General features: G+C 42.6%; 1 protein-coding gene across 3 annotated transcripts in view; it reads right to left on the minus strand.

The window, feature by feature from the left end:
• Positions 1-20,080, minus strand: part of LOC106564812 (signal-induced proliferation-associated 1-like protein 2) — a 118,403-nt gene that overhangs the window by 33,324 nt on the left and 64,999 nt on the right. For all 3 annotated transcript variants that reach the window (XM_014131235.2, XM_014131236.2, XM_014131233.2), the window contains exons 6-9: positions 17,489-17,592; positions 15,152-15,309; positions 6,693-7,272; positions 4,942-5,216 (exon numbers count right to left, since the gene is read on the minus strand). In XM_014131235.2, coding sequence (XP_013986710.1) covers positions 4,942-5,216; positions 6,693-7,272; positions 15,152-15,309; positions 17,489-17,592 — 1,117 coding nt within the window. The remainder of the gene's footprint in view (positions 1-4,941; positions 5,217-6,692; positions 7,273-15,151; positions 15,310-17,488; positions 17,593-20,080) is intronic.

Raw genomic sequence — 20,080 nt, forward strand, 5'->3', positions numbered from 1 at the left:
GACAACAAAATCACACAAAAATAATCAATGGAAATCCAATTTATCAACCCATGGAGGTCTGGATTTGGAGTCACACTCAAAATTAAAGTGGAAAACCACACTACAGGCTGAACCAACTTTGATGTAATGTCCTTAAAACAAGTCAAAATGAGGCTCAGTAGTGTGTGTGGCCTCCAAGTGCCTGTACGACCTCCCTACAACGCCTGGGCATGCTCCTGATGAGGTGGCGGATGGTCTCCTGAGGGATCTCCTCCCAGACCTGGACTAAAGCATCCGCCAACTCCTGGACAGTCTGTGATGCAACGTGGCGTTGGTGGATGGAGCGAGACATGATGTCCCAGATGTGCTCAATTGGATTCAGATCTGGGGAACGGGCGAGTCAGTCCATAGCATCAATGCCTTCCTCTTGCAGGAACTGCTGACACACTCCAGCCACATGAGGTCTAGCATTGTCTTGCATTAGGAAGAACCCAGGGCCAACCGCACCAGCATATGGTCTCACAAGGGGTCTGAGGATCTCATCTTGGTACATAATGGCAGTCAGGCTACCTCTGGCGAGCACATGGAGGGCTGTGCGGCCCCCCAAAGAAATGCCACCCTACACCATGACTGACCCACCGCCAAACCGGTCATGCTGGAGGATGTTGCAGGCAGCAGAACGTTCTCCACGGCGCCTCCAGACTCTGTCACGTATGTCACATGTGCTCAGTGTGAACCTGCTTTCATCTGTGAAGAGCACAGGGCGCCAGTGGCGAATTTGCCAATCTTGGTGTTCTCTGGCAAATGCCAAACGTCCTGCACGGTGTTGGGCTGTAAGCACAACCCCCACCTGTGGACGTCGGGCCCTCATACCACCCTCATGGAGTCTGTTTCTGACCGTTTGAGCAGACACATGCACATTTATGGCCTGCTGGAGGTCATTTTGCAGGGCTCTGGCAGTGCTTCTCCTGCTCCTCCTTGCACAAAGGCGGAGGTAGCGGTCCTGCTGCTGGGTTGTTGCCCTCCTACGGCCTCCTCCACGTCTCCTGATGTACTGGCCTGTTTCCTGGTAGCGCCTCCATGCTCTGGACACTACGCTGACAGACACAGCAAACCTTCTTGCCACAGCTCGCATTGATGTGCCATCCTGGATGAGCTGCACTACCTGAGCCACTTGTGTGGGTTGTAGACTCCGTCTCATGCTACCACTAGAGTGAAAGCACCGCCAGCATTCAAAAGTGACCAAAACATCAGCCAGGAAGCATAGGAACTGAGAAGTGGTCTGTGGTCTCCACCTGCAGAGCCACTCCTTTATTGGGGGTGTCTTGCTAATTGCCTATAATTTCCACCTGTTGTCTATTCCATTTGCACAACAGCATGTGAAATGTATTGTCAATCAGTGTTGCTTCCTAAGTGGACAGTTTGATTTCACAGAAGTGTGATTGACTTGGAGTTACATTGTGTTGTTTAAGTGCTCCCTTTATTTTTTTGAGCAGTGTAGTTACACACACACACACACACACACACACACACACACACACACACACACACACACACACACACACACACACACACACACACACACACACACACACACACACAGCGGTCTACGGCACTGCATCTCAGTGCAAGAGGAGTCACTACAGTCCCTGGTTCGAATCCAGGCTGTATCACATCCGGCCGTGATTGGGAGTCCCATAGGGCGGCCCACAATTGGCCCAGCGTCATCCGGGTTTGGCAGGGGTAGGCTGTCATTGTAAATAAGATTTTTTCTTAACTGACTTACCTAGTTAAATAAAAGGTTGCACACAGACACACACACCAAAAAGTTATTTTGTTGGAATTTACATGTCCCCATTACCAGTAAAACATAATCAAAACCTATTTCTTTCACTTACTTGCTCTGCTGTTTCATTGTGCATTTGTTCAGTCATTTCATTCTCAACCAGGATTTCATCATACATGTCAAGCAGTGAAGTTTCAGCTCTCTGTCCGTCCATGATCTCTCTTCCTCGGTGCGCACTGTCACTGTGTCCGTTTCCATCTTGTCCAGCTGTGTATGTAACATTTCATGTAAACCCTGTTTCTTGTCTGCATCGAAGTAGCAGTCCTTGTACCTAGCATTGAGCATGGTGGCGACACAGTAAAGAAGCTCAGAGAGAATACCACCGAATCGCTTATTCACAGCCTTGAGTACTTTTGTACGTTTTAACCCCACGGTCTGTGTCGGCAGTTTTGTTGAGCAGGCGTTTCAATGCCATGACAGAGGGTATCACGTCTGCTGCAGATGCAGTTGAGCTTATTTCTCGAGTGGCGCTAGGAGTGTGTTCATGTTTCCAAGTTTCAAACATGTTCTCAAATGCCATTGAAAGCAGTGGTATGAGAACCAGCAGGTTCTTGAGCATGCAATACAGCTTTCCTCTGTACGACATCCTAGTCGGCCCATTGTGCTGTCAGACTCAGCATGCTCATGGGACTGACATCGCTGGTCCAAATGTTAGTTGTGACGCCCATAGCAAGTAGCATAATGAATTCCATTATCTTGGCTTTAATGGATTTCGCCTTTGAGTTGTCTCGCTGAAATTTTCTTACTCTTTCAAATGACTGCTCAACTTGAACTTGTTTAGTTGTTGGAAGTGTGCGCTTAGTATTTTTCTGCTTTTGTTCTGTGTAGCGCTGTATTTTCGTGGCGTCATTAAGTCATCTACTTACGTTATATACGTATGCACTTCAGCTTTGACATTGGTTCTGCACATCGGCGTTAAACTAGAGGCCGATGTTGGCATTTTTAGCTAATATCGTCCGATTCCAATATGCTCACCGATATATCGTGCATCCCTAATTTACATCCCTGTTAGTGAGCATTTCTCCTTTGCCAAGATAATCCATCCACTTGACAGATGTGGCATATCAAGAAGCTGATTAAACAGCATGATCATTACACAGGTGCACCTTGTGCTGGGGACAATAAAAGGCCACTCTAAAAATGTGCAGTTTTGTCACACAACACAATGCCACAGATGTCTAAAGTTGAGGGAGTGTGCAATTGGCATGATGACTGTAGGAATGTCCACCAGAGCTGTTGCCTCACAAACACAGACCACGTGTAACCACGCCAGTCCAGGACCTCCACATCCAACTTCTTTACCTTCGGGATCATTTGAGACCAGCCACTCTGACAGGTGATGAAACGGAGGAGCATTTGTCTGTAATAAAGCCCTTTTGTGGGGAAAAACTCATTCTGATTGGCTGGGCCAGGTTCCCAAGTCCCATGCTCACCCATAGCTGTGCCCCTGCCCAGTCATGTGAAATCCATACATAAGGGCCTAATGAATTTCTTTCAATTGACCAATTTCCTTATATGAACTGTTACACAGTAAAATCGTTGAAATTGTTGCATGTTGCGTTTACATTTTTGTTCAGTGAAAGAATAAACAACGCTTGGGACAGCTGTTTTTGTAAGAGCTATTTAGCCTAGTTTAAGTTAAGTACAAAGAAGGAGGAAGTGGTGTTTAACCTGTTATGGATAGGGGGCAGTATTTTCACGGCCGGATAAAAAACGTACCCAATTTAATCTGTTTATTACTCCTGCCCAGAAACTAGAATATGCATATAATGGTTTGATTTGGATAGAAAACTCCCTAAAGTTTCTAAAACTGTTTGAATGGTGTCTGTGAGTATAACAGAACTCATATGGCAGGCCAAAAACTGAGAAGATTCCAAACAGGAAGTGCCCTCTCTGACCATTTCTTGGCCTTCTTTTGCCTCTTTATTGAAAACAGAGGATCTCTGCTGTAACGTGACACTTTCTAAGGCTCCCATTGGATCTCAGAAGGCGCCAGAACGTTGAATGATGACTCTGCAGTCCCTGGCTGAAAAACAGTAGCGCATTTGGATAGTGGTCGATCTGAGAACAATGAGACGGGTGCGCGTGTGCACGTAGAGAGTCCATTTTACATTTTCAGTCTTTGAACGAAAACGACGTCTCCCGGTCGGAATATTATCGCTATTTTACAAGAAAAATCACATAAAAATGTATTTTAAACAGCGTTTGACATGCTTCGAAGTACGGTAATGGAATATTTTGAATTTTTTTGTCACGATACGCGCCGGCGCGTAACCCTTCGGATAGTGTCTTGAACGCATGAACAAAACGCCGCTATTTGGATATAACTATGGATTATTTGGAACCAAACCAACATTTGTTGTTGAAGTAGAAGTCCTGGGAGTGCATTCTGACGAAGAACAGCAAAGGTAATCCAATTTTTCTTATAGTAAATCTGAGTTTGGTGAGTACCAAACTTGGTGGGTGTCAAAATAGCTAGCCTGTGATGGCCGGGCTATCTACTCAGAATATTGCAAAATGTGCTTTCACCGAAAAGCTATTTTAAAATCGGACATAGCGATTGCATAAAGGAGTTCTGTATCTATAATTCTTAAAATAATTGTTATGTTTTTTGTGAACGTTTATCGTGAGTAATTTAGTAAATTCACCGGAAGTGTTCAGTGGGAATGCTAGTTCTGAACGTCACATGCTATGTAAAAAGCTGTTTTTTGATATAAATATGAACTTGATTGAACAAAACATGCATGTATTGTATAACATAATGTCCTAGGAGTGTCATCTGATGAAGATCATCAAAGGTTAGTGCTGCATTTAGCTGTGGTTTTGGTTTTTGTGACATTATATGCTAGCTTGAAAAATGGGTGTCTGATTATTTCTGGCTGGGTACTCTCCTGACATAATCTAATGTTTTGCTTTCGTTGTAAAGCCTTTTTGAAATCGGACAGTGTGGTTAGATAAAGGAGAGTCTTGTCTTTAAAATGGTGTAAAATAGTCATATGTTTGAAAAATTGAAGTTTTCGGATTTTCGAGGAGTTTGTAATTCGCGCCACGCCCTATTATTGGATATTGGAGCGGTGTTCCGCTAGCGGAACATCTAGATGTAAGAATTAACCTACCTCCTGGGTGTGCCGTCCTCATGGGGCTGGACGATGACCACACTGACCGTGTTGGACGTGCGCAGCAGGTCGATCATCTGCTCGTGGGACAGTGTGGCCACGGCCACCTTGCAGATCTCCATCAGCCGGCTGCCCGGACGGAGACCCACCTGCCAGGCAAAGCCGAAGGGCTCCACGTCTGCCACCACACCCTCGAAGTTGACGTGGAATCCCAGCTGGCCCAGACCGTTCCGCCGGAGGGTCATCTCCACTGTCTCGCAGCCCCGGGTGACAATCTAGGGCGACATGACCAAGAGAGTAAATTTCAGTCTACTTTGATCTAATGGCTTTATTAGGGTTTATCCATGTTGGCAACTGTTTTGAAAAGTTATGAGCATTACCTTATAAGCCCTAATGTAGATCAACCTTTACCCCAGTTAAAGTTGCTAATTACTGCCTTTCCGTGACGTTGTGGTTTGACCTAATCCACACAAATACAAAACCTAAATAGCACCGAAGCTGATGAGAACTTAAATTATTCTCCCTTTCCATTATAAAGTTGGTTGAAAGGACTAAGAGCTCCATTCAATCAAACTTGGCAACAAAAACAGAATATTGTCCAAACGTGGCCTGAGCTGGCCTCTTGAAGTGCAGGAAACAGTTACGGGATTTGACAAAAAAAGTTTGCCAACAACAGAAGAAATACCTAGATAATTTCAGAATAAACCAGCCAATTGCACAATGTCAAGCTCTGCAGAGATTAGGGTTGTCACGATGCCAAAGGTTAAAAAACACTAGCTCTGTTTGGAGTGGCAACGTGTCACTATTTTTCATCCAGATTCCTCAGTTCTTCACCCCTTTTTAGCATCTTAAAGCCTGGGAGTCTGAGGCGAATGGCATTGTGACAACCCTAGCAGAGGCTTTAGACACCTTTGGATAATCTAATTTAAACGAAATTAAAAGGGCTTGGGATAGAGAGCTCAGGGACACCCGACCCCATACGACCTCTCATCACTCCCCCTAAATAATACAATTATCAACCAAATGACTCAATCAATTCGTGGGAAAAAAGCAGGAGGAAAGTACACGCCCTGGCAGGCCTTTATTACCACCAGTGATTCAAGAACAGTAACTTTTAACAACAAACATATTGTTGTGAGGCTGAGGTAAAGTGGCGGTATAATGGGGGACATCTGCTGACCTGCTGACTAAACTGCTGTGACTTGGGCTGGCTCCCAGGACTTGAGTAATCATCTCACTGCAGTGTTCACTCATAGTAAACTATTTAGCTTAACAAAATCTTTTCACATCAGATTTTTTACAGAGCTGATCTGACTGGTCAAAATATCAATTAGTTAAGAAAAAAAAATCTGAATTGGGCTGGCTGTCGAAACGCAGCCAAATACTGAGGTACAAGGTTTTATGCAAGTGTCTTATGATAAATATGTCTCAGGCAGAGGTTGTCAATCTTCTCCCTGGGCCAGTGTGGGTACAGCCAAGAAGAACAAAACCAAGTGATCAACTAAACCTACTCTTCAGTAAATACTTGGAGAAGTTGAATCAGATATGTTCCTTGTGGGTCCGATTGACGACCCCTGGTTTAAACATTGAGGCGGGGTTTCCCGGACACAAATTAAGCCTTGACTAAAAATCAATCTCAATGGAAAATCTTAATTGAAAATGCTTTTTAGTCCAGGATTAGGCTTAATCTGTGTACAGGATGTGTAGCACTGAATTATGTTGTCTTTAAGCCTCCCACACAACCTTCTTACCTCCAACCTCTGCATGATCTCCCGGACATCGTCCCAGCATCCTTCCTGCGTGGAGAACACCACACACTCGCCTCGCTCGTAGAAAAGCCGGACGCTCCCGGATGTTGCGCTCCAACCGAGGACGTCGCGGCAGTAGCAGTTGAACACCACCTCCTTGGATGCCTCTTCGATCAGCACCACAAACTCATTGGAGATGGCCAGCAAGCAGCCAATGTCTGCCGACTGGCCAAAGTCCCGGGCCACCACGGCCCAAGTGACCGCCCCGTAGCTCTGGAGGTGGGCGTTCCGCCGGGGTCGGCTGCGCTCCTTCTTCTTGACACCCAACGAGATGAAGCTGAACTTGGCCGCTGAAGAGTCCACAGGGGTGGCGCTTACAAAGTTCTCGGCCAAATCCTTCAGGTACTCTTGGCGCGTGCGCATGGCCATGGCGCGGAACTTGTCCGACTTATGCACCGCATTCTCGCCGTTCATCATCTTGGCCAGGAGGAAGTCCCGGAACATGGCCGACTTTGGGAAGAACACCCCCTGCGGGATAGGAGGACCGAAGGCGGGCACGTCTTTAGATCTGGTGACCGCCACACTAAAACAATAAAGACAAACAGCCATTTTAATCCCTCTGTCGTTTTGCATCATAATCTTTTCTAAGTAACACAAATAGGTCATAACAATACATTTGAGAGAGATCTGTTGGGAGATCTGTTCCATTGTGTGAATATAATGGACTACACTAGCATACTTTTATAATGCTCTATTATAAACAGAGGTTTGGTTTCAGTTTAAACAAATAGGGGTCATTTCAACCCTCACAGTGGTGTAGGTAGTGACAAGCAACTGGTGTTTCTGTATGATCAGAATTCTGATTCAACACTCAGGTCCTCTAACAGTAAGGCCCGGAAATCATTGTAGTGGATTTTCTGAAGTTTCTTTGAATTGTACAGCAGCATATCCAAATCAAAATGAAATCAAAACAGATTTGGAGATGTTATCACAGGTGCAGCAAAATGCTTGTGTTTCAAGCTCCAACAGTGCAGTAATAGCTAGCAATTAAAAATCGTAAAATACACAATCAAGAAAAAAACTAGCAATGTCAAGAGACTGGAATATATATACACATACATATAAATGATGTGTAAAGGCAGTATGGACAGTATTGTACAGCAGTAGTTATACAGATTGAGCCATGACTAGAATTCAGTATATAAAGTGAATTCTGAAAGTATTCTGACCCCTTGACTTTTTCCACTTTGTTACATTACGGCCTTATTTTTCACTCATCAATCTACACATAATACCCCATAATGACAAAGAAAAAACAGTTTAACATTTGTATTTATTTATTAAAAGTAAAAAAAACGTTAATATTATATTTACAAAAGTATTCAGACCCTTTACTCAGTACTTTGTTGTATCACCTTTGGCAGCAATTACAGCCTCCAGTCCTAGGTTTGAAGCTACAAGCTTTGCACACCTGTATTTGGGGAGTTTCTCCCATTCTTCTCTGCAGATCCTCTCAAGCTCGTCAGGTTGGATGGGGAGGGTCGCTGCACAGGTATTTTCAGGTCATTCCAGAGATGTTTGATCATGTTCATGTCCGGGCTCTGGCTGGGTCACTCAATGACATTGAGACTTGTCCCGAAGCCACTCCTGCATTTTCTTGGCTGCGTGCTTAGGGTCATTGTCCTATTGGAAGGTGAATCTTAGCCCACAGTCTGAGGTCCTGAGCACTCCAGAGCAGGTTTTCATCAAGGATCCCTCTGTACTTTGCGTCATTCATCGTTCCCTCAATCCTGACTAGTCTCCCAGTCCCTGCAGCTGAAAACATCTCCACAGCATGATGCTGCCACCACACTTCACTGAAGGGATGGTGCCAGGTTTCCTCCAGATGTGACGCTTGGCATTCAGGCCAAATAGTTCAATCTTGGTTTCATCAGACCAGAGAATCTTGTGTCTCATGGTCTGAGTCATTTAGGTGCCTTTTGGCAAACTCCAAGTGGGCTGTCATGTGCCTTTTACTGAGGAGTGGCTTCCGTCTGGCCAATCTACCATAAAAAGGCCTGATTGGTGGAGCGCTGCAGAGATGGTTGTCCTTCTGGAAAGTTCTCCCATCCCCACAGAGGAACTCTGGAGCTCTGTCAGAATGACCATCGGGCTCTTGGTCACCTCCCTGACCAAGGCCCTTCTCCCCCGATTGCTCAGTTTGGCCGGGTGGCCAGCTCTAGGAAGAGTCTTGGTGGTTCCAAACTTCTTCTGTTTAAGAATGATGGAGGGCATTGTTCTTGGGGACCTTCAATGCTGCAGACATTTTTTTGGTACCCTTCCCCAGATCTGTACCTCGACACAGTCCTGTCTCGGAGCTCTATGGACAATTTCTTCGGCTTCATTGCTTGGTTTTTGCTCTGACCTGCGCTGTCAACTGTGGGACCTTATATGGACAGGTGTGCACCTTTCCAAATCATGGTCAATCAATTGAATTTGCCACAGGTGGACCCCAATCAAGTTGTAGAAACATCAAGGATGATCAATGGAAACAGGGTGCACCTGAGCTCAATTTCGTGTCTCATAGCAAAGGATCTGAATACTTACGTAAATAATGCATCTGTTAATTAATTATTTTTTTTATTTGCAAAGATTCCTAAAAACCTGTTTTTGCTTTGTCATTATGGGTTATTGTGTGTAGATTGATGAGGAAAACAGTGAATTTGATACATTTTAGAATAAGGCTGTAACTTAACAAAATGTGGGAAAAGTCAAGGGGTCTGAATACTTTCCGAATGCGCTGTAAATATAAAGTGGTTAAACAGTATGTAAACATTATTAAAGTGACCAGTGTTCAATGACTATGTACATAGGGCAGCAGTCACTAAGGCGCAGGGTAGAGTACCGCATGGCAGCCGGCTAGAACAGTGAATAAGGTTCAGGGCAGGGAACTGAGTGGAGGCCGGCTAGTCGGGACTGTAACAGTCTGATGGCCTGGATATAGAAGCTGTTTCTTAGTTTCTCGGTCCCAGCTGTCTTCAAGATGGTAGCGGGGTGAACAGGCTGTGGCCCGGGTGGCTGAGGTCCTTGGGCTGAGCACACACTCCTGTGAAGCCCCTGTGTTGAAGATCAGCGTGGCGGAGGTGTTGTTGCCTACCCTTACCACTTGGGGTCGGCCCGTCAGGAAGTCCAGGACCGAGTTGCACAGGGAAGGGTTCAGACCCTGGGCCCTGAGCTGTAATCGATGAACAGTATTCTTACATACAGTACCAGTCAAAAGTTTGGACACGCCAACTTATTCAAAGGTTTTTCTTTATTTTTACTATTAGAATAATAGTGAAGACATCAAAACTATGAAATAACACATATGGAATCATGTAGTGACCAAAAAATGTGTTAAACAAATCAAAATATATTTAAGATTCTTCAAAAGTTGTCTTTCTTGGCCCAAGCAAGTCTCTTCTTATTGGTGTCCTTTAGTAGTGGATTCTTTGCAGCATTTCGACCATGAAGGCCTGATTCACACAGTCTCCTCTGAACAGTTGATGTTGAGATGTGTCTGTTACTTGAACTCTGAAGCATTTATTTGGGCTGCAAACTCTGAGGGGGGTAACTCAAATGAACTTATCCTCTGCAGCAGGGGTAACGCTGGGTCTTCCTTTCCTGTGGCGGTCGTCATGAGAGCCAGCTTCATCATAGCGCTTGATGGTTTTTGCGACTGCACTTGAAGAAACGTTCAAAGTTCTTAACATTTTCCGGATTGACTGACCTTCATGTTTTAAAGTAATGATGGACTGTCGTTTCTCTTTGCTTATTTAAGCTGTTCTTGCCATAATATGGACTTGGTCTTTTATCAAATAGGGCTATCTTCTGTATACTCCCCTACCTTGTCACAACACAACTGTTTGGCTCAAACGCATTAACCTGTTGGGGCTAGGGGGCAGTATTTTCACGGCTGGATAAAAAAACGTACCCGATTTAATCTGGTTACTAATCCTACCCAGTAACTAGAATATGCATATACTTATTATATACGGATAGAAAACACCCTAAAGTTTCTAAAACTGTTTGAATGGTGTCTGTGAGTATAACAGAACTCATTTGGCAGGCAAAACCCTGAGACATTTTCTGACAGGAAGTGGATACCTGATGTGTTGAATTACCCTTAAGCCTATGCCATTGAAACACACAGGGGTTGATTAATGTTTTGGCACTTCCTATTGCTTCCACTAGATGTCACCAGCCTTTACAAAGTGTTTTGAGTCTTTTACTGTGAGATCTGACCGAACAAGAGCCATGGAACGGTGATGGCCGATTAGACTCTGGCGCGAGTTCATGTTGGGTACCCTCGTTCCAATACGTTATAAAAGAGAATGCATTCGTCCACCTTGAATATTATTCATGTTCTGGTTAAAAAGGCCTTAATGATTTATGCTATACAACGTTTGACATGTTTGAACGAACGTAAATATATTTTTTCCCCTCGTTCATGAAGTGAAGTCCGGCGGGCTTAGATCATGTGCTAACAAGACGGAGATTTTTGGACATAAATGATGAGCTTTTTTGAACAAAACTACATTCGTTATGGACCTGTGATACCTGGAAGTGACATCTGATGAAGAGAATCAAAGGTAATGGATTATTTACATAGTATTTTCGATTTTAGATCTCCCCAACATGGCGGCTAGTCTGTATCGCAACGCGTATTTTTCTGGGCGCAGTGCTCAGATTATTGCAAAGTGTGATTTCCCAGTAAGGTTATTTTTAAATCTGGCAAGTCGATTGCGTTCAAGAGATGTAAATCTATAATTCTTTAAATGACAATATAATATTTTACCAATGTTTTCTAATTTTAATTATTTAATTTGTGGTGCTGACTTGACTGCCGGTTATTGGAGGGAAACGATTTCCTCAACATCAACGCCATAGTAAAACGCTGTTTTTGGATATAAATATGAACTTGATAGAACTAAAAATGCATGCATTGTCTAACATAATGTCCTAGGAGTGTCATCTGATGGAGATTGTAAAAGGTTAGTGCATCATTTTAGCTGGTTTTATGGTTTTGGTGACCCTGTCTTTGAATTGACAAAACATTACACACAGCTATTGTCAATGTACTCTCCTAACATAATCTAACTTTATGCTTTCGCCGTAAAACCTTTTTGAAATCGGACGACGTGGTTAGATTAAGGAGATGTTTATCTTTCAAAGGGTGTAAGATAGTTGTATGTTTGAAAAATTTGAATTTTGACATTTATTTGGTTTCAAATTTGCCGCTCTTGAAATGCACCTGCTGTTGATGGAGTGCACCACGGGGGGGACGCTAGCGTCCCACCTAGCCCATAGAGGTTTTAAGAAGGAAAGAAATTCCACAAATTAACTTTTAAGGCACACCTGTTAACTGAAATGAATTCCAGGTGACTACCTCATGAAGCTTGTTGAGAGAATGTCAAGAGTGTGCAAAGCTGTCATCAAGGCAAAGGGTCGCTACTTTGAAGAATCTCAAATATAAAAAAATATTTCGATTTTTTTAAACTTTTTTGGATACTACATGATTCCATATGTGTTATTTCATAGTTTTGATGTCTTCACTATTATTCTACAAATATTAAAAATAAAGAAAAACCCTGGAATGAGTAGGTGAGTTCAAACTTTTGACTGGTACTGTAGGTATTTATCTTGTTCAGGTGGGATTGGGCAGGGTGCAGTGCAATGACAATCGCCCGGGGTCTGTTGAAGCGATATGTGAATTGTTGTGGGTCTGGGTTTCAGGTAAGGTAGAGGTGATATGATCCTTAACCTCTTGGGGCTAGGTGGGACGCTAGCGTGCCACCTGTGGTGCACTCCATCAACAGCAGGTGCATTTCAAGAGCGGCAAATTTGAATCCAAATAAATGTCAAAATTCAAATTTTTCAAAAATACAACTATGTTACACCATTTGAAAGATAAACATCTCCTTAATCTAACCACGTTTTACGATTTCAAAAAGGTTTTACGGCGAAAGCATAAATTTAGAGTATGTTAGGACAGTACATTTACAAGAGTTGTGTGTAATGTTTTGTCAAGTCAAAGACAGGGTCACCAAAACCATAAAACCAGCTAAAATGATACACTAACCTTTTACAATCTCCATCAGATGACACTCCTAGGACATTATGTTAGACAATGCATGCATTTTTAGTTCTATCAAGTTCATATTTATATACAAAAACAGCGTTTTACTATGGCATTGATGTTGAGGAAATCGTTTCCCTCCAATAACCGGCAGTCAAGTCAGCGTCACAAATTAAATAATTAAAATTAGAAAACATTGGTAAAATATTATATTGTCATTTAAAGAATTATAGATTTACATCTTTTGAACGCAATCAACTTGCCAGATTTAAAAATAACCTTACTGGGAAATCACACTTTGCAATAATCTGAGCACTGTGCCCAGAAAAATACGCGTTGCGATACAGACTAGACGTCATGTTGGGGAGATCTAAAATCGAAAATACTATGTAAATAATCCATTACCTTTGATTCTCTTCATCAGATGTCACTTCCAGGTATCACAGGTCCATAACGAATGTAGTTTTGTTCAAAAAAGCTCATCATTTATGTCCAAAAATCTCCGTCTCGTTAGCACATGATGTAAGCCAGCCGGACTTCTCGTCATGAACGAGGGGAAAAAATATATTTCCGTTCGTTCAAACATGTCAAACGTTGTATAGCATAAATCATTAGGGCCTTTTTAACCAGAACATGAATAATATTCAAGGTGGACGAATGCATAGCCTTTTATAACGTATTGGAACGAGGGTACCCAACATGAAGTAGCGCCAGGTGTCTAATGGGACATCACCGTTCCATGGCTCTTGTTCGGTCAGATCTCCCTCCAGAAGACTCAAAACACTTTGTAAAGGCTGGTGACATCTAGTGGAAGCAATAGGAAGTGCCAAAATATTCCTAAACCCCTGTGTTTTTCAATGGGATAGGTTTAAAGTCAATACAACACATCAGGTATCCACTTCCTGTCAGAAAATGTCTCAGGGTTTTGCCTGCCAAATGAGTTCTGTTATACTCACAGACACCATTCAAACAGTTTTGGAAACTTTAGAGTGTTTTCTATCCATATATAATAAGTATATGCATATTCTAGTTACTGGGTAGGATTAGTAACCAGATTAAATCGGGTACATTTTTTTTATCCAGACGTGCAAATGCTGCCCCCTAGACCCAACAGGTTAACTAGCCTCTCAAAGAATTTCATGATGACAGAAGTGAGTGCAAGGGGCGATAGTCATTTACCTTCACTTTCTTGGGTACAGTAACAATGGTGGACATCTTGATGCAAGTGGGAACAACAGACTGGGATATGGAGATGAAATATGTCCATAAACACATCAGCCAGCTGGTCTGCATATGCTTTGAGGACGTGGCCCTGGCAGTCTTGCAAGGGTTAACACTTAAATTACTTACTCACGTCGGCCACAGAGAACGAAAGCACAGAGTCCTCGTGAGTGTCGGTGGCCATGTCGGGGGCTCGATGTCGTTTTCCTCGATGCGGGTGAAGGCGTTTAGCCCGTCCAGGAGTGAGGCGTAGATGTCCGTGGCGTGGCTGGTTTTCCCTTCATAAATCGGTGATTGTCTGGAGTCTCTGTCACATATGTATCATGTCTGAGCCATTTAATGCAAATCCACTGTGTACTGTTGTTTTGCCTCTTGATTGTGTTACTGAGGTCGTAGCTGGTCTGCTTGTACACGTCCATGTTCCCAGTCACCTTGCCATGGTTAAATGCGATGGTTCGCGCTTTGAGTTTTGCGCGAATGCTGCAATCTATCCATGGTTTTTGGTTTGGACTAGTTCTAATCATCACAGTGGGAACAACATCCTCTATGCACTTCCTTATTAACCCATTCTTCGAGTCAGTGTGTACGTAAATACTGTTCTCAGAGGTGACCCAGAATATTTCCAGTTCCGCGTGATCAAAACAATCTTGAAGCATAGATTTCAATTGGTCGGAGCAACATTGAGCAGTCCATACCACAGGAGCTTCCTGTTCCTGTTTTGCATAGCAATGATCCACGGTTTGTGTTGCGCATGTAGCACAGGAGATGTGTTGATAGAATTTCTGTAGCGTTTTCCTCAGATTTCCTTTATTAAAGTCCCCAGCTAGAATAAATGCGGCCTCAGAATAAGCGGTTTCCAGGTTGCACATAGAAAAGTGTAGTTCCCTGACTGTCGGCTTGGGTGGGAATATACACGGCAGTGACGATGACCGAAGAAAATTATTTTGGGAGTTGATTCACTTGATTCAACAATCATTAAGAGGTACTTCTGAATGATTGACTCTTGTAATGATTGGATTCCAGCCTTATTGAAATTGGGCCCTTAGGTACATGAATGATTGAATAAATGCAAGTTAATGTAAACTAGCTCTACACATCTCTCACACCAAGTGTTCTAGAAGTATCGGTGGTCTGCTTTGCTCACCTATAGCAAACATTTTCTGTGCAAGGGTTGTGGACTTTGACGATGACGAACACGTGCTGGAAGTGTGAGCGAATGTTTTGGGGAGTGAAGGGAAGAGCACCAGGTTCCTGGAAGATGACGGTGACAATGTCATTTCCAATGTGTCTCTTCCTCAGTAGCTAAATGGCAAGAAAAGGAAACGGAAAAGAAAAAGCACATTAGAATTCAGAAAAGTAAATGCCCTTACAGTACATGAGAGACTATGACAGTGTCTCAATGGTCTCAAAAGGCTGATGACCTACATGGTGGTAATATATCCCATCCTTTATCACGAGTCAAGCTGTTAAGTGGTCAAGGAAAGGATATGGAGGACAGTAAAACCTGTTCATTTGGAGTCTATCAGAGGGCATGTGGGAGCTACAGTACTGTCATATTGCTTACACCAATCATATCCTTGCCAAATCAACAGAAGTGCTAAAGGCAGTGGCTAGGGTCCAGAGGTTTCTAACAGGGCGATAGCCTCCTCATCAGGAGGCCATAGTCTGTTAAGTCCCTTGGTGTAGGTGGTAAACAAACGGGATAAGTGGTGGAATAGGCCGGATCAAGGGGCCCATTGCAGACCTTTTTTTGGGGGGGGCGGGGGGCGGCAGGGGGGTTGCAGCTAATCTCAGAAATCAAATGGGATCCCAGGGGAGGAATGAAACTTCAAATCCTGATAATCAAGGCCCAAGACACATGCTATGCACAAGACATTTGGCCCGTTCTAATTTCCCTAGAGCTTGGAAATGACACTGGCCCTAATTCCTGTATAGGTGGCTTTCTATGAACGCGGGGCAGTTTGTCAACCCTGATTCCTTGGACATACTCTGCAGAGGGCCACAGCTTTAAGATGGCCTAAAATCTTTATTACTGTAACTGAATTTCAGACCTCCAGAATTGTCCATTAATTAAAAAAAACATAATTGAATTAGAGGTCGACCGATTAACTAGGTGCGATTTCAAGTTTCATAACAATCGGTAATCGGCATTTTTGGACGCCGATTATGGCCGATTACATTGCATTCCACGAGGAAACTGCGTGGCAGGCTAACCACCTGTTACGCGAGTGCAGCAAGGAGCCAAGGTAAGTTGCTAGCTAGCATTAAACATATCTTATAAAAAACAATCAATCTTCACATAATCACTAGTTAACTACACATGGTTGATGATATTACAAGGTTAACTAGCTTGTCCTGCGTTGCATATAATCAATGCGATGCCTGTTAATTTATCATCGAATCACAGCCTACTTCGCCAAACGGGGGATGATTTAAGCGCATTCGCGAAAAAAGCACAATCGTTGCACGAATGTACCTAACCATAAACATCAATGCCTTTCTTAAAATCCATACACATAAGTATATTTTTTTAAACCTGCATATTTAGTTAAGAAATTCATGTTAGCAGGCAATATTAACTAGAGAAATTGTGTCATATATATATATATATATATATATATAAAAAAATCAAAAAAATATAAAAACAATAATCTGAATGCTGTTCCCAAGAGCTTTACGTAAGATACTGCTTACAACTACAAAGCAAATAGAATCAACATGGTGCACATGACAATTCATTTATAGACCATGTTGCTATGGTCTAGATGGAAAGACCCACCCAGGCATATTTAGACACCAAGCAGAGTGGGGAATTTAATTGAGGAGTGCATGCGAAATTGTTGTCGTGGCAACATCTCCAGCAATAGCATTTCCAATTAACAAGTCACTGACTGGGGGAAATTATGCACAACTCCGAAATGATGAGTGCCAATTTCTAATATTGGAGAGCAGATTGTGACTAAAGGACCAACATGGCAAGCTACCAGTTGTAGTAAAGGGGTAGAAACTATAAGGAATGTTCATGATAATGATCACTATAATGATGATAAAAAAGGGTTGCAGTTAGAGAAAAATATACTTTTTTCAGAGCAGCATCAATTTTTTTCGCTTGACTTGAGTTTCCGGGGGGGGGGGGGTTTCACTAAGCTAACATTTGGAATTGTTTTAAGATGGTCATAGCAAGGATCATTTGGCTATTTGATGTTGAATTTTAGAACCCCTTTATGTATCCCAAATTTTGAATTTGGGCTCACTACACTTAGCCCATAGAAACACATTGATAACCGATTCATACATATTATTTTTGCACATATTTAACCCAATTTTTTGGGTCTGACAAACACAGCTGTAAGCTCAGCCACCTTCCACTGCACATTTGGAAGGCTGTCCCCTGGCGGATCCGGTGGATTGAGACGCGGCCCATGCAATAAAATAGATATGCATGCTAGCAGATAGCCATAGACTTCCAGTGTCCACTCACCTGTTGTCTGTTGTTGGGGGTGTAGGGGAGCAGTGTGGACACGTGGAACATCAGCTCATAGTCTTTGTAAGTAGTGTAGAGAGAATGTGTTCCAGTGGAATCCGCTGGAACACCCAAACAAAGAATTTAGGTCAGACCAGCTCAGACAGGGACATTCTAAACAACAGAATTTAAAATAATGTAATACTGTAGTCTCTGGAGAAAAAAAAATCTAATTACATGATCTGCAATAAGATCATTGTATAGAGCAATAATAATCCTGTGGTATTGCCAGGGACGGACTGGGACCAGAAATTGGCATTTCCAACACTCTGGACCATTCGTTTCCTTGGGGCCTCCCATTATTAGTCAAATAACAATAATACTGTTTTAAGACAGATCAGCCAATCTTGCATTTGCCTGAAATGCCCTATGGCCAGTCTGTTTCTGGGTATTTCTAAATGTCCCGTTCTCTTTCCCCAGTGCTTGGAAACGACACTGGCCATCGTTCCTGTATAGGTGGCTTTACATGAACGCTGGGCAGATTGCGTGTCATTTCCAGGAATCAGGATGGACAGACGGACACAGCTTTAAGATGGCTTAAAATCTTGACTGCTGTAACTGAATTCCAGACCTCCAGAATAGCCCATTAATCAAAAAACTGTTATCTGAATACTTTTCCCAAGAGCCTTATGTAAGATGTTGCTTACAACTGCAAAGCAAATAGAACCAACAGAGTACACATGACAATTCATTTATAGAGAGTGTTGCTATGGTCTATATAGACAGACCCACCCGGGTTTATTCACAGACACCAAGTCGAATCAAGCTTTATTTATACAGCTCATTTCAGACATGGAATGCAACGCAATGTGCTTCACAGGAAAAAAATGAATAAAAATAACAAGGAAAAGAAAAGCTGAAATATTTACTACACAACAAACAAGAATAAAAACTAAAGTGTGACAAAAACTGAATAACTAAAAAGCACCCTAAGGAAAAGCAAAGCTAAAAAGATGAGTTTTAAGATCTCTTAAATATTTGTCCACAGGTTTGGCCCGCCTCAGGTTCTCTGGCAGGCTATTCCAGAGGCTGGGGGCATAATAACTATAGACTGCCTCTCTACCAAGCAGAGTGGGGAACTTAACATGGAGTGCATGCGACCAGCCCATCTTTTATTTGACTGAACTGCCCAATGGTAGGCCTATTTCTAAATTCCTATATTTCAGCAGAGAGATATACAGAAATCTCTATATCTATATTAATATACACTGAGCAAAAATGTAAACGCAATATCTAGTGTCGGTCCGATGTTTCATGAGCTGAAATAAAAAAAATCCCTGCAATTTTCCATACGCGCAGAAACCGTATTTATCTAAAGCTTTGCGCTCAAATGTATTTACATCCCTGTTAGTGAGCATTTCTCCTGTGACAAAATAATCCATCCATCTGACAGGTGTGGCATATCAAGAAGCTGATTAAACAGCATGATCATTACACAGATGCAGCTTATGTATTAAAGCCCTTTTGTGGGGTAAAATGTATTCTTATTGGCTGGGCCTCCAAGGCCCGCCCATGGTTGCACCCCTTCCCAGTCATGTGAAATCCATAGGTTAGGGCCTAATGAATTTATTTCAATTGACTGATTTCTTTATATGAACTGTAACTCAGTAAAATCTTTCAAATTGTTGCATCTGTCTTATCTGTCTGTACAGTATATACACTACCGTTCAAAGGTTTGGGGTCACTTAGAAATGTCCTTGTTTTTGAAAGAAAAGCAAATTTTTTGTCCATTAAAATAACATCAAATTGATCAGAAATACAGTGTAGACAATGTTAATGTTGTAAATGACTATTGTAGCTGGAAACGGCAGTTTTTTTTATGGAATATCTACATAGGCGTACAGATGTCCATTATCAGTAACCATCACTCCTGTGTTCCAATGGCACGTTGTGTTAACTAATCCAAGTTTATAATTTTAAAAGGCTAATTGATCATTAGAAAACCCTTTTGGAATTATGTTAGCACAGCTGAAAACTGTTGTTCTAATTAAAGAAGCAATAAAACTGGCCTTCTTTAGACTATTTGAGTATCTGGAGCATCAGCATTTGTGGGTTCGATTACAGGCTCAAAATGGCCAGAAACAAAGAACTTTCTTCTGAAACTTGTCAGTCTATTCTTGTTCTGAGAAATGAAGGCTATTCATTCCATGCGAGAAATTGCCAAGAAACTGACGATCTTATACAACGCTGTACTCCCTTCACAGAACAGCGCAAACTGGCTCTAACCAGAATATAAAGACGAGTGGGAGGCCCCGGTGCACAACTGAGAAAGAGGACAAGTACATTACTGTATCTAGTTTGAGAAAGAGACGCCTCACAAGTCCTCAACTGGCAGCTTCATTAAATTGTACCCGCAAAACACCAGTCTCAATGTCAACAGTGAAGAGGTGACTCCGGGATGCTGGCCTTCTAGGCAAAGCTGCAAAGAAAAAGCCATATCTCAGACAGGCCAATAAAAAGAAAAGATTAAGATGGGCAAAGAACACAGACACTGGACAGAGGAACTCTGCCTAGAAGGCCAGCATCCCAGAGTCGCCTCTTCACGGATGA

Source organism: Salmo salar, chromosome ssa12 (genome assembly GCF_905237065.1).
Source record: "Salmo salar chromosome ssa12, Ssal_v3.1, whole genome shotgun sequence".
Lineage (NCBI taxonomy): Eukaryota > Metazoa > Chordata > Actinopteri > Salmoniformes > Salmonidae > Salmo > Salmo salar.